At 40.3% G+C, this 18372-nt stretch overlaps 1 protein-coding gene across 1 annotated transcript; it reads left to right on the top strand.

The window, feature by feature from the left end:
- Nucleotides 1-10000: 10000 nt before the first annotated feature.
- tent5aa (terminal nucleotidyltransferase 5Aa) lies at nucleotides 10001-14822 on the top strand. The gene is made up of 2 exons (XM_079342976.1): nucleotides 10001-11175; nucleotides 11653-14822. The coding sequence occupies exons 1-2, from the start codon at nucleotides 10750-10752 to the stop codon at nucleotides 12430-12432; spliced, it is 1206 nt and encodes a 401-aa protein (XP_079199102.1). The 5' UTR covers nucleotides 10001-10749; the 3' UTR covers nucleotides 12433-14822.
- Nucleotides 14823-18372: the final 3550 nt, after the last annotated feature.

Here is an 18372-nt window from a genome sequence, read left to right on the forward strand (position 1 = left end):
TCCTGTCTCCGGTCTTAGATTGCTGCTGACAGACAAATTCTATTTGTCTGTTATTTCCTTTTTAATAGCTAAAAGTGAATGCTCTATGTGAGAAATGTGTTTCTCGCAGCATCTAATAAAGAGAACACTTAATCTGCCTGTTTCCTGACACTTTTAGCTGCCCTGCATGAGCAAAGCGCCATTATCAAGTCTCAGCTTGTGATTAACTGTGATGACCCTGATCTGAACAGCGAGTGGGGGCGATTTAGAATTTTTATTGGCTGTAATTACAGGTAGATCATTGCATCGGAAGTCAGGGAGAGACAGCTCTTGGGAGAAATATTAATTACAGATTAGGATCTATTAGTCGGTGCACAGATGACATATGAATCAAAGCCTCAGTGGAAAAGTCTGCTGCTTTACATCACTCCACAAGGAGCCAGGCTGATACCACAAGCATGGAAACCAATGTGGAATTTTCCAAAACAACTGCTCATACTCAGCGCCTGTGCTCTGAATTAAAATATAGTGTTTCTGAAGGTGGTGGAGTGCCACATTTAATGATTTAAAATTAGAAACTCTCAAGCAGCCGACGTAATATACTGACGCATGGTCAGTCTGTTTTGTTTTATCTGCACCAGTGTCCTTAACATGTTAAACCAGATGCTTCAGATTGCTGTTACGCGTTTGTGAAGGTATTCATGATGCATTTAAATGTGGAGATGTACTGTATCATGATTTCTCACTGCCTTCGTCTTTTTGTTTGAAAGTAGGAGGATTTTTTTTATCTGAAACAGGAAGATGAAGCCTTCATTTTCAAAACATTACTGAGATAACGTAAAAATAAACAAGATCATGACACGAGAGGAAATGCATTATGCTGCAGATAAATAGTGTACAGCTGTAATGATGCTCACGCAGATGTGTCAGATGAACTCTAAAAGGCATTTTGCTTCATCAACCACACACCAGGCATTGAAGTCATATTAGTAAGTGTTTCCATCTACTTACAATAGAAGAGCAAAGTCTGAGCCAGTCGAGTTTGCAGTCACACTTCAAGCAGGAACAATATTTCAATCACATACACTAATGCTGTCCTTTCATTTGACATGACTAAGTCCCCTCTTAACAATGACCTTTGTTCATTTCATTTTATCCTAAACTATCCAAATGTTTCGAACCATTTAATCATTTTGATGTTTATTTTAATATTCTATTTGAACCATCTGTCCCTGGAGATCCTGCCTTAATATCCCTGTAGCGCAACCTCTGTAACTGTTATTGTAACAAGTTCTATTTAATGTGAGCTAGAGTTTATTCATATGGACCTTGTAAGTGCAGACATTCTCTATTATGTTTAGGGATGTCATATTTTAGCCGAACATCAGAAAAAGACTTCATGGATGATAGGGTTAATCAAATAATGTGAAGCTACTTTTCCATTAGGCCTCCTGTTTTTAGCCATCTTGCTGTCAATTATTTTTTAACTGTTGCCACATGAAGATGATGGAGCTAGTTAGCCTTTTACAGTAAGTTTTAAAATCAAATATTAACACATTTTAGTTTAGTGCACAACATGTCTGTCAAGGAGGGTGTGACAGAGCGGTTGAGCCTGTGCAGGGATTGCTAAGGATGGAGCCGTGCTGATGAGCCTTCATGTAAGGCAGATGGTAAAGTAATAGCGACATCCTCCAGACAGCAAGGATAACCTCAGGAGGAATTAGTTTATGGAGAAAAAAGGACACTCAGGACTAATTCCTACGTTTCTACACCTACTGGAGGGTGCCAGATTAAAGCAAAATGAAGACCTGACATCATCACTCATCATACGGCTTCTTGTCATTTAGAGTGTAATGATTGTAAATGACTGTTCTCTACCTCTCTATGCTTAAAGTATTCCTAGTTCCTGCCAACTCAAACAACACTATCAGGTTACTTATAAAATGCAGCACATTCTGAATTGATTCCGTTTTGGACAACAGTTTTTTAGTACATCTGTGTGGTTTGTACTTTTCAGAATTATGTATCAGAAAGTAAAAGACTTGACATGAAGTTGACAATCATGATAATGTAAAAAAAAAGGCTTTCATTGACCTAACATCAGATAAATAAAATCAGTATGAAGTTGCCTTTTAAGCCAAAACTACAACAGTGTTATGGGGTCTGAAAAAACATGCTTTAGTTCAGCGGTACTGAAGCAGCAGAAAGGGTGAAGTATTCCTTGAGGAACTTTTTTGGTGATATTGCCTGTATTTGACCTTTTTTTGTGTGCTGCCTTTTGTTTTACTATCAAAATCATTTGGCATTATATCTAAACTTGTATTTCAGATACATTTATTGTGCATAAAAACCTCTGTGATTCTATTATTGTGTCATTAGTTGAGGACCAAAGTTGAAGAGATCCCCCCATCAAGTTTTTAAATCCAGATCAACAATTCTGTCTGTGCACAGTGATCATTCACAAACCACACGTATGTTAGCGGCTGCACTTTGTTGAAATCCACACAAGTTTTTAAAATATGTTTTAAATCATGCACAAGTCATCTCAAATGGAGGGAACACAAGCATTATTGTCTTGGTTTGATTAATACACTTAATTTGACTTAAAACCATAAATCTTTATCCTGGAACAACATACTGTTATAAACAGTAAACTATTTGTGTGACTGAGCCCCTCAGGGGACCTTGAGCGGAAAAAAAGAAAAGAAAAAGGTTTTGATTCACACTTGAAAGTATCTGGTGTTCATTAGAAACTATCTTGTGCACAAACAGTCCCTTCAAGTGCTCATGGGATTTTCTTTTTTTGCTCACAAAACAGTTTTCTCTGTGACACCAGATATACTTTCTGGAGCTCATAAGAAACTATCTCATGTGCACCAGGTAGTTTCTTGTGAACACCAGAAAGAGGCCATCTGGCATGCACCACAAACTTGATGGAGAAGAACGAAATATTTTTATGTGCACTAGATTTTGTATGACCTCACTCATGACCCAGAGAGATATTTAAATGGGATATACTTGATTTCTGCTGTATTTATGTGAAAAGAACAACCAACATATAGATACTAAAATGTGCAAGTCGATTAATCATGCACATTTTATCTGCATGGAAATGTACAATTTCGTGATCTACAAACCTAGAGTGTCTTAAACAATTGTAGACATGTTTTTTATAGGCTACTGTATGTAGGGTAATGTGACAATACTGATTATTTTGAATTAGACACATCTATTTGGTCACATACAGCTTTGTCAAATATCACTGTATGTGTTATCTGATATTGATTTATTTCAGTTACACTTAAGCAGACATAAAGAAATTAGATCAATGTTTGGACATTTTTATGAACCTGATGGAAACATAAGGCCGACTCTGAATACCTTCCTTAAGTACTTACTTAAGGGTTATTCATACGCTACTTCAGCTTGAATGTTGATCTGAGAGGCTTCCAGCCGCTTAGTTACTGTCCATAGCCACAGTCAGAGAAGGGTAAAGGTCTAGTGAGCTCATTCAATCCTATTTACTGGACATGGAGCCAGTTAGCTGTGGATTACCTGGCCCCCCACGGCCGTCACTCAGCTGGCAGCTTTACAAAGATCATCAAGGCCTCAGGAAGTGTTTCACTCTGAGAATGTGGCAGGAACGTGCAGGCTGTCCTGTCGTCCTGGCTACCGTTCAGCTGACGTCTTCTTCCTGTCAGTGAGAGGCTCTGATCCACAGGTCTACTGGCAGAGAGCGTGGTCCTGTGACGTCCTCATGGATCATGTGCCAGATCCAGATGTGATGACAGTTGTTTTGACTGTGATGGATTCTTCTTCATTTGTGGAAAGATCATGCTCCAAATGTCCTCGTGTCTGCATTATTTCTTCAGAACATTTGCACTCACATTCTCTCTCTCTCTCTCTCTCTCTCTCTCTCTCTCTCTTTCTCTCTCTCTCTCTCTCTCACACACACACACTTTTGCAAAACCTGACCTTGAAAACAGCATTTTTCTGTATGTGGTGCATGCAGAGTCAGGCCTGTACTGTGACTTTTATGGAAATACAATTTTGACATTTTGACAGACTTCTCTTGTTCCTTTTTCCTTATCTCTGCCTCTTCCTCTTTTTTCTTCCTCTTTGTTATATTTCTGTCTTTTTTCGAAGTGACAGTTCAACATTTTAATGCATTTTAATAATTACCACTTTCATCCCATGCAGACAGTTAGCTCGTTTGGCTAAAAACAGAAAGCAGCAGGTAACAATATCTCAGTTCTAGCACCTTTTTATCCCATCGGGATAAACAAACAGACATTAACATTTCAAACAAAAGAACATATTTGCTTTATGAAAATGTGTTGCATGTAACCTTGCTGTGATAAGACTTTAAAGGTAGAGTCAGTGGCAAATTTCTTTGCAGTTTGTAACATTCAAACCTGGCTCCTCCTCCTGAGCTCTTTGGCCCCAGAAGCGCACACTCACTGCAGGATGTAATATGTACATTTACTGCTTGTAGCCTTCCTACACTGCAAGCTATTGCTGACTTTAGCACAAGCCAAACACCAGTGTTTGGGAGGTGTCCATCAGAAAAGCAGGCCAGCTCTGGGTCCATGAGTGTAAGCCAACACAAGGTTCACTCTTGTTTTCAGGGTAAACAAGGGAACGAGCTATATCCTCTTGGCATTTCGCCTCACTGTGATTATATTTTCTCTTCTTTGTTATTACATCTGCGTCTGTCAAATTCACCATTACAATTGCGTGGCATCACTGAATTGTTTCCACTCTTTAACTCACCTGTGTGCTGTTGTTAGCTGGGGAAAACACACCAGCTCCCTTCAAACAAATGTCCTCTGTCAACCAAAACAAAGCAGTAACATCCAGGCAGAGGACAGGGTGTCAGTGTAACCACCAGCACACATGTATAGATGCCCATGTGATGATTGAGTGTCTTCACTTTTGTAAAAGTCTTTTCTTTTCTTTTCAGGAAAAGGCTACTAACTACATACTGTGTATCTTTAAGTGGTAACTGCACTTGTACATAAAAAAGTCCCTCACATAGCAAAACTACAAAGTCAAATGAAATGTTGCTCGTACTGTATGTTCCTAGTTCAATACAAAAGCAAACCAACTGGCTGCTTGGTTTAACTTCATGTTAGCTGCACACACGTGAAATTGTGTGAAACCCTTTCTTCACTCCCTAAGACAAATGTATTCACCATGCGTTCATCTGTTATGTTACTGAAGTGACGACACCATCGTTGTTCATGAGACAGATAATTTATTCTTGAGCTTCATCTCTCCGCCTTTTCTCAATGTGAAGACATGTTGTTAGCGTCAATGGATACACCTGTAAGGTGTAAGGGTTGCACTAAAGCATGCAGTGACAATGACACTGTCAAAAAGTAGAAAACTGCTGGAAAGCATTTGAGTTAAAGGTGTGGCTGTTTAAGGTGGATGATTTCCAGCTTGCCTTCAGAGTGGTTTGGACCTCCAGATGTGAAAGAGGCTGTCATACCTTTAAGGTAAATGCAGACACGGCACATACAGTACCAAGATCACTGCATGTCTGTCACATCTATTAGTTTCTTAAATGCTTTAGCAGCAGCATATGCAGCTCATTTACTGTCTCAGGACCTGCAGGTTGTGAGATCACAGAGACCCTATATTAAGGCCGATTAAGTGAGATGGGCCTCTCTATCTGTCTGTGAAACAGGAGCTCCTCTGTAACCTTCAGCATTAATCTGTCAGGATCATTTGAAACCAAATTCACCACACAACCCCTCTTGGGATCACAAAGAGCTAGAATAAAGGGATGCTCTGTGTTGAGGTAATTGCTGCTTCTTCTCTGCAAAGACCCTGTATAACCCCACAGAGCTTTTCCTTAACAGCAGATCGTTTCTCCAGCTTTTTGTCATTGGAGGTCAGAAACCGTTTGACTGAAAATAACTGGAAATACCATTTCTGTTCTCGGGCCTGTGATCCACAACCAAAACTAACTCAGCCGTCAGCAGAGGGAATATCTCTCTGACAGGCGGGACAAATGTGACCCTCCTGGAAATCCAGTTATCTATTTGAAAGGAGGGCAAGTGAAGAGGAGGAAAGAGGAGAGACAGGAATGACTGGATCTTTGTTTTCTAGTTATGTCACAACTCCCCGTTCCTCAAGCATCATTGGCTCTGGCACTTCTCGCCCATATGTGAGACCATCATCATGCCGCATGGTTTCTGAGGTTGAGTTTCAAAATGTCAGATCAAATCTGACACCCAGTTATTCTGTCCCCTTAACTTTTCCAGCGCACACTGACAGGAGATACAAATATGTTCACTTCTGTTGACAGTTTATCAATAAAATGTCAATTAGTTAGGATTATTGGTCTTGTCATCAGAACAGACTCTGCAAATGTGCCAGCAGAGGTTTGTGCACCTTGCATGAATTATTTTGTCACACGTCACTGCTTATTGGCCTGTTTCTCATGTTGACGACATGATATCAAGCAGCTGTGTTCTCTCCTCTTCTGTTGAAGGTGAGGTTGGAAGAAAAAGGTTTGATTTTTACTGGGTTACTTCAAATGAGACATGAATTCTAATAAAATGCCAGTGGATGTTTAAGCATCACTTCTGAGTATTACTTTAATTCATTATACAGAAATAAAATTCCACATATCTCATTCAATAAAAATGCCATTAATTGGAAATAGGTAACCCTTTCATTGCTGTCCAAGATGTTGTCATTATAACACAGGAAGTCAGTATTTCTTCCAAGGTGTTATATAAGGAGTAAGGGTGTGTCAGCTCGCACACTGGCTAAAAATCCTAAAAATAAAGTTTATATTCATCTCGATCACAATGTTTCACAATGTCTTCTTCAGGTGATCATTTTTTAACAAAGAAGGGGGGCCACACCCATGTATTTTATCACCAATATGCTGATAGGCACTATGATGGCAGATGTGGTCAAATATTCAAAATATCTCAATTTGAAAAATCTCTATGATAATCACCTTTCAAATAGAACGCAAGTACAAAGTAAACACACAAAGGAAAACTATAATATATATTGTCACACACATCAAACTCAAAATCCCCAAACCATACAGCATTCATGTCTAAAGAGGAGTAAACAGATCTGATTTGTTTATTTAAAGATAACGTTTACATGTTATGATTTATCTATTTGAGATGTACTTATATTTATCTGTGTTTCTAGAGTGTATCTTCTTTCAGTCAGTGTCAGTAGATTGATCAAAGCAGTCGTCTAGCATCCACCTGCTCAGACCTGCACACCTACTTTCCATCAGCTCATCAACTCAGCACCATATATACCCCAGCTCTCCATCCACTGGTTGCCTGATTGTTGTTTCAGCTGCCACGTTAGACTACAGCTCACCTTTAAGATTTAATAGAGTTTTGAAGAAAAAAAATGTTCTTTTTTGATTCACTTCCTTGTTTCAGGCTCATGACTCATTCACCTGCTTCAACCTGCTCTCTGGATTCTAAGCCACGCTCACTCCCCTTCGCTACTCTGGTCAGCCATCTTCCCTCTCATTCTGCCAACCTCTGGAACCTTTAACCCATCGTCATCGCTATTCACTGCAACAAACTTCATTAACAATCAACCCTTCTGTTTCAGTGTCTTGCATCTGTCTTCTAAATTCACTGGCCATAACAACGCCACAGTATCCTTGGGCAAGACACTGAACTCCAAATGACTCCTGGTGCATTAAAGTAAGCTACACATACTGATTTGAAAATCTACAAACTGACTTGAATATTATTTTTTAACTCGGGTAAACTCCAAGCTTTTAATGTGCAGACATTTTAATAGATGATTTGAATTGTTTTCTTATACATACCATACAAGTTAAGCTTGGCTTAATAAATTGTACAGTATTATGTGCGTGAGTATTTTTGCCTAATGTATCTTAAGTAGTGAGATCTAAAGTACCCAAAGCCAATATTCCTAATACTGAAGATTTTTTGCTTTTACTAATCGCATGTTTAGCTCAAAAGACATGCAAATAAATCTGATATATTTCTCTACAAGATCAAAAACATGTCTGCAAACAAACTATAAAGTGACTATAGTGGTTGTATAGAACAAATGTACATGTAAAGTGAAAATAAAAGTAAAACTCAAGTGTTGCTATGACAACTGGATCATGTTAAGCTACAGAAGCAGGTTTAACACAGTAGAGGTCCCTGAACTGAAGAAAAAAGGCAGTGAGGATGTAACACTTGAAATCCAAATTCAGCTCATGCAGTCAGATAAATGGCACAGGAAAACAAAACAGGGCTTTCTCTTTTCTTTTTGTTGGGCGGAATTGTCCAAACGATGTTTCAGGGTACCTAGAGACAAACACTGTTAAAGGGTCCATTATTTAAAAAAAACAGACGAGGAAGTGTCTCCCACATACAACAGATTGCCTTATTTCTTTTTTTTTTTACTTTCCTCTTTTTAAGTTGCTGAAGGGCTTTTACTAGATTAAATCAAAACCGATTAGAGAGACGACATCACCAGGGGGGAAAGGTGTGTTTTATGTCTGAATGCTTGCTTTCATTTAATTTTCTGACAACATAATCTCATGCAGGTCTTTTGGTAACAAACAACCAATAAATCATTGTAAGCACCAAGAGTATTGAGGTGTTGGGTAATATTTACACAACACATCTCATCAGCAGAGCGATTTCTTGGCTAGTTGGTTAGTTTCTGACAGCAGCTATGAGCTATTGATTTAGCTCTGAATCTCAGCACTCATTTTTCCACACCTGGGAAACCTATTGGCGGAACTGTAACCGACTAATAGTTCCATGTATATTTCCAGATGTGGAATTCACTCACAGAGACCTGTGATCAACCTGTTTGGTGGGTGCCAAAGCAAAGTTGAAAGCAACACAGAAGTTGCTGCTTTTGTTCTGATGAAGCGCTCAATTTCCATCATATGCACAGTAGAATTTACAACCAATGCTAATAAACTTCAACAAAAGGGAGAGTGTGCGTTCTGCACAGGAAGTGACACTGATCTGAGGTAGATGAGCTCTTGTGTGGGCGTCCGTGTTAAGCAATGGAGTAAATGAGATAATCAGGGTTTACAGATCTGGGTGACTGCAGTGACGCAGGGCTTTACACCTGCCTAAATGGAGTGGCCATGACAGCTGCCACGCCTTGACTGCTCTGTTTCACCAGAATGACTGACCCCCTCACATACTGCCTGAACCAGGGACTGTCTGCTGCTTTCGAAAGACTCTCCCCCCAAGAAAACCTGAAACCAAAGAAAAAAGTAATTACACAATAGTCTTAACAGGAATACCATGCATAAGATAAGATTCTATACATTCGTATGATTGAGGGTATGTTACGGTATGTGTACTGTGAGATGTTCAGAGGCAGGAATAACATCCAGATAATGTTGTCAGAAGCTGAGGGTAATCTTTTAGTGAAGCTGCAGACCCTGACCTGGACCTTTTAGCAGTCTGGGGATAAAAGGCTTATGGGATCAAATAGAAAATATTTCCTGTCTGTTTTAAACAGCAAAAGACCCCTCTCCTACACTGCTATTTTAGGTGTTTAAATGTGACACATAAAATGAAACCATCCCTGTAATGCCAAACCAGCCTAGGGAGGGCGACATTGAAACGTGAAGTGAGCTTTATATGCACACAAGCAACAGTTGAATCGCAGAGCTGCAGAAAACATGTTCATCATTTAAGTTATTTCTTTATTGATATTTAAAGTTTAAAACATTTAGCTAGAATAACGGCACATTTCCTGTAATTTCTGAATGAATTCATGTGCTGCAGCAATGAACTTTTATAAACTGAAGCGATTCAAAAGAGTAACATCTTGTTTATGTAAATGAAAATCTCAAGGTTTTTCGATTAAAAGCAATACTTAAAATAATCAAGGACGGCTGGGGAGCCGTTTTTTAAACTGGAGTAGTGCAGTATGATCATGTTGTGCATCGAGCAGCAGACTGTCAGAGGGGGGCGGGGTGAAGTAAACTGACATCCTCACAGACTACAGACCTGACTGTTGCAGAAGGATCCAGTGTGCCAAGTGGCCTGGCAACGGTTAACCTCTGCACAAGTGAGAAAAATGTGTTCAACTTAACGGTGTTGGGCTAAGCAAGCTGGATTTCCTGAGCACATTCACTTTGCATTATTTTGATTATTGGTTGATAACTGGAAAATAAATTATAAAGTGCAGGAGCTGTGCGTAAAAATCCACTGGATTCCATTGAAAGCTTGAGCGTCGGTCGGGGGGAGGATTGTGCCAAAGCGCGACTTGAGGAGCAGCTTATTCATGCAAATTCATAAAATCATAGGCGTGCCTTTGGGCGATGGAGTCACAGCTGGGAAAGCAAACCCCCTCCTGGATCATCAGCGACCTTCAAAGACTGTGATCCACATTGGACACATTGACTGCAGCACTGGAGCAAATGTTTTAAAAGCGAGCAGAATCGCAAGAGAAAGTTATCGCTTGATTTCTCCACGCCTCTGCTGACTGGAGGCACTTTCTACTCAACGCAAACACCGCTTTGACTGCTGCGCCACTGGACCTCCAAACCTAGACGGACTGTGTTACTCTGTAACGTTCTGTCAACATTACAATTTTCCTTGTTTTTTTTTTTATGTCATTTAAACTTATTTTTTTATGTTTCTGAAGATTTGGGCGACTTCGCTTGATGTGGATGCAGTTATCGCTTTTCTACGCTACAGATTTAGTGCGTAAAGCATTGTTCCCTTTTTAGATTTTTATTTTTTATTGAATCTCTGAGGACTTTCCGCCTTCAACATGTCAGAGGACGACAGCAGCTCCACCACCAGCTGCATGTCTGACACAGAGTGCAGCAACGTGAGCGTCCTTAGCTGGGAACAAGTGCAGCGGCTTGACACCATCCTGACGGAGACCATACCGATCCACGGCCGCGGAAACTTCCCTACTCTTGAGATGCAGCCACGGCAGATCGTTAAAGTAGTGCGCAGTCGGATGGAGGAGAAACAGATACACGTCCGGGACGTGCGGTTAAACGGCTCTGCAGCCAGCCACATTCTGCACGAGGACAGTGGTCTGGGCTTTAAGGACCTCGACCTCATATTTTGCGCAGATATGAAAGGTGAAACTGATTTCCAGACTGTGAAGGACATAGTTTTGGATTGTCTCCTGGATTTTTTACCCGACTGTGTGAATAAAGAGAAAATCTCCCCGTTAACGTTAAAGGTACACTCACTCCAACACCTCAGTGCTGTTATTGTTTTTCCTGCTTCTCTTGTTTAGGCTTGTGGACATTTGATAACATTTAGCATTCGTGCCAATTCAGCTTAACGTCCATTACTTGAAGCTTAATGTGCAATTAGATTAGTTAAGTGATAGTAAAATTTTCTGTAGTTAAGAAGATTGAATTAAACCCATTTGGAAGGGATCCTAAGTTCAGCCACAGTACATATCCCATATGTATACCATATCCTAGTACATTTAATATTGGAGTCATTGGCCAATACTTATTATACTTATTAATAACAGGATGTTTAACAGAAAGAACTGTAACTTTGACTTGTATTTGTAGAAAACTTGCCCCATGCAAAGTGATTCCTAAATATGCATGTTGCCCTACTTAAAAATATTGACACTAAAAAGTTTTCTACTTTATAATTGCAATGTTTTTTTTTCGTTCTATTTCCCCCTACACACACACAGGAGGCCTATGTGCAGAAGATGGTAAAGGTGTGTAATGACTCAGACCGCTGGAGCCTCATCTCCCTCTCCAACAACAGGGGAAAGAACGTGGAGTTGAAGTTTGTGGACTCTCTACGGCGGCAGTTTGAGTTCAGCGTTGACTCCTTTCAGATTAAACTGGACTCCTTGCTGCTCTTCTATGAGTGCTCAGAGAACCCTATGGCCAAGACCTTTCACCCCACCATTGTAGGTGAGAGCGTGTATGGGGACTTCAGTGAGGCCTTGGACCACTTACGTCACCAACTCATCTGCACCCGGAACCCAGAGGAGATCCGAGGTGGCGGTCTGCTGAAGTACTGTCATCTCTTGGTGAGGGGGTTCAGGGCCGCCTCTGAGTCTGAGATGAAGTCCCTGCAGCGCTACATGTGCTCACGTTTCTTCATTGACTTCTCCGATATTGGTGAGCAGCAGCGCAAGCTGGAGTCTTACCTTCAGAACCACTTTGTGGGCCTGGAGGACCGCAAGTATGACTATCTGATGACCCTCCATGGAGTGGTCAATGAGAGTACGGTGTGCCTGATGGGACACGAAAGGCGGCAAACCTTAGGGCTCATAGCCATGCTGGCAGTACGAGTTCTTGCAGAACAGAACATCATCCCCAACGTGGCTAATGTAACATGTTACTACCAACCTGCTCCTTATGTGGCAGATGGAAACTTCAGTAACTACTACATAGCACAGGTACAGCCAGTGTTTGCCTGCCAGCAGCCTGCATACTCCACCTGGCTGCCCTGTAACTGAGTCAGCCATGAGCATTAGGAGGAGGGAGCCTGATTTGTTTGAACAAGAGGAAGCAGCACTCAGACTTGCCTTGTGTTTGACAGCTGACGCAATCTTGTGTGTTCGTTCATACGGTATGCATGATCACTTGGCTTTCACTACAAGTATTTCAAAGTGAATATTTCGTTTGCTGAAATGCCAATGTCTGCTGATCCTAACCTGGCCAGTCAGCTGTTAGAAAACACTCATTTGTGCAGCTTTGAAACAAAAGGCTAAATGCAAATGTGAAGCAGCTTGAGTGCAAGCATCTGATCTGTCACTAAACCTGCACGAGACTGTTTGAATCAGTCAAGAACTGACAAGGCAGCACATTTCGACTGCAAACCAAACAGCTGTGCAAAGCTACAAATTGAACACCTAAGACTCTTAAGTGAGGCGAGACACTGTTTAACCATAGTTTGAATGACAAACTGGCATCTCCGCCTTGCATTTGGATATAATTATGGTTGTTTACAGACCAAATATTGTGTTTTGGATTGTTTCTAACAAAATCCCAATGTTGATGGGTAAAATAAATAAAATATCACAATATGTCTATTTGTATATGTGAAACTATGTGTTTTAAGTGCCTATTGCCTCTCAGTCGGCAGAGAAAAAAATGAGCAGACCATATGATTATGAAATAGCCCCAGTTTGTTTATTCTTATTACAACAGCACCCCCGAGGATTGTGAATGTATATATGAAATCATGCACATGCCATTGTTTGTGTACATTTGTATAGGCACCATACATCAGTTTGGACATTGCAGTGAAGTAGCATTAAATTGTTGCTGTTTGACATTTTTCTGTGAAAATTCTGAATTACAGAGTGAAAACCAAACTTCACAAAACAGTTTCATATTATGCACATCTTATTTTGCATTTTTGCTGTAAGAATAGTTGACAAGCATTTTATCGTTTGCAACAAAGAAAACTGTCTCTCACACACCATTTCCTGTTTTATTTGTCTTTCATGGTGCTTCTCTTTTGCTCATCTATAAGTTCACAAGAAATAGATAAAAACAGATAGAGAGCCTGTTGAGAGAGAGAGCCGACAGAGAGCTTGTGTTCACTTCCTCATGCAGTGGAAGCATATTTGCAGAGACACCTCAGATGATGAGACACTTATTTGCAGTAGCACCCTTGCAGGGAATTCCTCAGCTGCTGCTGAAGAGCTTGAACTTAGCTGGGGTTTGGTGTGCAGGCGCTCTGTTCAATGCTTAGAAATGTGCCAAACATTTATGTGGCACTGCTGAAAAACTACAAGTTTAAATGAGGCAATTTGTTTGCCAAGGAAAAATAAGTTCGTGAATATAGAAGACAAGGAGAGAGACAATAGAGGAGGAAATGGGAGATGAAGCATTCATGTTGTAGTGTGAAAGACAGGAGGGAGAGTGAGTCAGTCTGGAGAGATGGGTGCAGCTGGTGATGGGGTTGAACTGTCTGGAGCTACCCTGCTTTACTGTATTAACTGCCTCTGTTAAGGTCTCTTCATGACTTAACAGACAGTGCTGCAGCTCTGCCCTTGTTTCAGGGGACCAACACAATTCTGTTATTAACATTGTGTTTTAATCATCTGAATGTACAGAAGAGTGACAACAGATGAGAGAATACTTTCCAGCTTTAGGACACCTGAAGATGCAAGAATATTTTTCATTATAAAAGGATTATAATTAATGCTTGTTCATGCTTTGTTTCAGTTCATTTAAGTAACAGTGTATATACATATTAACATGATTCAGCTTTGCCAACTCACTACTTTTTGGAAGTGTTAGTACAGCCTTTCCTTGTGAAAGTTTAGGGGAAAAGGACATGATGATTTCAAGCATAAAAGGTAGGCTAGGCCTGGAAAACCAGCATCAACTCAATACTGCATTATAAAGGGAAATTGTGTTCTTTGTCATCCTCTGTTTTTCTTGTCTAACTATCCATAACAGCTCTGTTCAGATATAATTCTTCTCAGCCCATGTCGATGGTGTCCTTTGGATTGTGCAGGCGATGTGTTGTCAGTTTATACTCAGTGACATCCGAACAGCTGACTAGCTAGCTGCGGTCTGCCTGTCAATTAGTGATTGTGCCTATCAGTTAGAGATTGTGTTGTATGCGTTGTTTAAAATATCTGTTTCTGTTTATGCAGTCTTTTACAAATCACAATTTGAAAAAGGAGAAAAAAAGATCTTTGTCTTGTATGTATATTTTTTATGATTGTTATTTTTATAAATGTATCACACTGCAGGTGATGCGGTGCTTTTGAATCAGTGATCCGGCTTCAAAGGATATGTTCTCAATAGCTTTTTTTGCTATATAATGTTATGTGTCCAATGGGTCAAAGTTAAAAGATCTTTTCATCAATAAAATATCTGAAAATTGGATTAGTAATGTCTCTTGTTCTTTATCGCTCTGAGTCTAAATCAAGTGTACTGCTCTAACTCAGTCCAAACAGAAACCTACTGCCAGACATGAGAAAATGCTTTTTTGTTGACTCGCTTCAGGTTTCCTTTTTTCCAAAGCAGAGTAAATGTGTCTTTCACGCATATTAGCATTTCAGTGGCTTTCAGTTGCTTCCCCTCTCTCACACACAGAGAAGCAAATCCCTGTCATGGCCTGCTGGGCCCAACAGGCCCAGCCAGAAACCTGTCCAGAACTGGCCTGCTGCTGCCAGAAAGAGCTGTTATTCAATGTGAGGGGATTTTCATCCACCCAAAAAAAAAGACACCTCAACGCTTTTGTCGAATGAATATCTTTGTCTGCTCATCAAATTCTGTCTGCTAACAGTCCCCCCTCCCCCCATCTAAAACAACAACAGCATTGCAATGATGACCTGTGCAAAGGCCTGCAGAGAACAGGATACATATCTCATGGATGTCAGGTGAAATAAAGCTCCACAACAGAGCTGACTCACAGGTCATGTGACAAACTGTCCTAGATACTGAAGGGTATGGAGAAGAAAACCCACAATGAGTAAGAGATTCACTATATTTAGCAGACATGATAAGGACATTATCTCTTTTACTTAAGCACATTTAAAGCTCATTAATCTGAGCCATGGACGGATTGATTGACAGGTTTGTGCTGCACAGTATTGCACACAGACATATACAGAGACATACGTCATGTATTTTCATTGTTTCATTGCTGATAGCGTATTTCATCTTTGGTCGACAACTTACATTTTAAAAGGACAAACTTACAAAACTTCACTTCACTATCACTGTTTGTTTAACTAACTCCGATTACTGAGATTACTGCAAGTGGGACATATTACTTGCAGTAATTATGTGAAAACATTATGTCTTAAAGGTTCCACAAAAACGTTTTTTGAAATAAAAAAAACAGATTGTATTCCTTTGTGAAGGATGATCACATTTTCACGAAGCAGTGTTCTCATTTGGGGGTAGCATCCTTCGAAGGAACAAGCCTTTTACTACTGTTCCTCGCCTAGCCCTTTTCAATACCATGTGTTGGCATGTGCCAGAGATGGACCGTGGTGCTCTCAGTGGAAACAGGAGCATTGATTAGAGTAGCAGTGAACGGCGGCATTGTGCACGGCACTGATGGACTACGGCGTGCACAGACTATGTGGAAGTTGGCAGTTGTGACTCTCTTCAGATGATCAATGCTGTTTCATGTGCAAATAGGCAACTGTTTGCTAACACATGGCCCATGTCAAGCGAAAATGTTAATTATATGTTTTTAGCTTCTTGAAGGCCTCCTGCCCATCTGTAGCAGGTTAAAATACTAGAGTGAGTGATTTCTTGAATCATGTGTTTCGAATCATGATAAAGTATTTGGCACAGTGGTCACCGGAGCTCCGTTTTTGTCTGATTGTTTGGGGGCCAGTCAATATTAATATTAACCGTTGCTCATTATGATTAAAGGAGCAATATGTAACTCTGACACCTGGGGTTTAAAATGGGTACTGCGGTCTAAATTCAAAACATTGGATAGAGCTGTTCCCCCCTCCTTTTGTCTGATGATATAGTAAGGTGATTTTATGATTGAATCCTGTACAAATCTTTCTAATTTGACCTTTGACAACCTAAATATAAACAAAACCAAGTTATATCAAACTGTACTCTCAACATATTAAAGATAAAGCAACATCTTCATCACTACCATCCTGACCTTTAAACAGCAGCTTTATTCGCTTTCTGACAGTTAATGTCTCATACCTTTTTTGTGCTTTAAGTCTCAGTTTTAATTTCAGGCATGATTTGACTAAATCCCTTCTTTAGAGCCTTTCTCATTGTGGTTTGCTGTAAGAAGTTAGATTGATGTAACAGAGGCGCCACAGGGCCTAAATCTCCGATCCTTAATTTGAGATGTATCAAATGAAAAGGCCCTGCTAATTTAAGGGAACTCTCATTTGGAAGTTTAAAGAGTGATTTGTGAAAGACTCTTGCCGCAGAAGCTAGCTGGCGGAGGGTGATTGCTGAAGCCGACCACAAAGTGAATCCCCACTGTATGTGCCAGTGAATGTCTTCATAATAACCTGTTTACCTTTGAACAAAAGTTCAGACAGTTGTCAGTCATCCTCCTGGTCCCTGCTGCTTGCCTGAGTGCTCAGCTGCTCTCGATTGGCTTTTTCACTGAAAAGATTGGAGAATAGGATTCCTCTCCTTTTTTCCGTCTTCATGACTATGAAGATTTTTTTTCCAGATGAAAGTTTATACGGAATAATGCGGAACTGTTTAGAGTTTACCAAACTCATGGCTGGGTCGGTCTGGTCTGGAGTCCAGTCTCCTTGTGAGGAATGCTGACCATAGCTGACCTAACTCGATTGACTTGGTGCCTGATCTCTGAAATGCCAGTAAACACAACACTTCCACATTATACAACATTTTACTTATTAAACGAGTGTGTGGGATAACACTGAGCAGACAGCATGAGAGCAGAACTCCCCCCAACATTAAGCCAAGCTTGTAAACAAATTCCAAAGAGATGAGTTTGTACAAACAGTAAGGAAACATTCATCATGCATGTTAACAGCCATGAGGGAGATAAAGAGTCAGCTACAGGTCACAGACTGTTGGACCTACAGCACTCTACTGTTCTTAGTAAAACAACATCATCTGAATGGGTCTGGACTGGGCCCCAGCTCTCCCTACTCCTCAAATCAACAAGCTGTCTCAGACATTTAACCCTCTTTCAGGAGCAGATCCAGCACATTCCTCTCACAGGAGATGTGATATTGACACTTTTTTGACAAAAGGGTTTCATGCTCCATATCAGACTGCATGTTTACATGTGGATATCATAGTAGAGTTCTGTGTACAAGTGTCCATAATGCTGTCATTACTGAAATCAATACTGGCCTTTTCTAATCCTTAAATTCACTTACTGTAGAAGTCACCTGTTTGACCTTTTGACCATCTGCTTGCAGGCAGTGTCACGAACTGGGAAGCACAGACTTGACAAAAGTGGGAGATGCACAAATAAAGCCAATTACTTACTTTTCAACTTAGACCCATTATTGCTGAGGGTGCTCAGTGTCAGCCAGAAATTTAAACTTAAAATGTTTGCTGACATGTGTTTATGACTGAAAACAGACGCTCTTCTAGTTGTGGTGATTTAACGTATTTTAGAATAATGCAGTCACAAAAAAGAAAAATGAAATAAAATAGTTATCGTTTTTTTAAACTCAGAATTAAAGTTGAGTGAAAGCCAGGCTTTCAGTAGAGCTGGAGCAACCTTTAAGAAAAGCAGGAGGGGGGTCTTTATATAATAGTTGTACAGCAAGATCACTCTTAGTATTACACCCGTTGAGTCCTGACCTGTGGTCATCAACTTATGGGCAAGAAAGCAAACAGGAAGAGAAACACAGCTAGATCAATGGCAGGTGTCAGTGGGAGCAATGGAGAGCTGATGTCTGTTGTTGTCAGTGTCTGAAAGTGTATCGACTCGTCTATAAGTATACCTC

This window comes from Symphodus melops, assembly GCF_947650265.1.
Source record: "Symphodus melops genome assembly, chromosome: 5".
Lineage (NCBI taxonomy): Eukaryota > Metazoa > Chordata > Actinopteri > Labriformes > Labridae > Symphodus > Symphodus melops.

Bases quoted from the DNA above. Each gene is read 5' to 3' on its own strand.
- tent5aa (XM_079342976.1), top strand. From the start codon at position 10,750: ATGTCAGAGGACGACAGCAGCTCCACCACCAGCTGCATGTCTGACACA. The intron at 11,176-11,652 runs GTACACTCACTC...ACACACACACAG, and splicing joins TCTCCCCGTTAACGTTAAAG to GAGGCCTATGTGCAGAAGAT.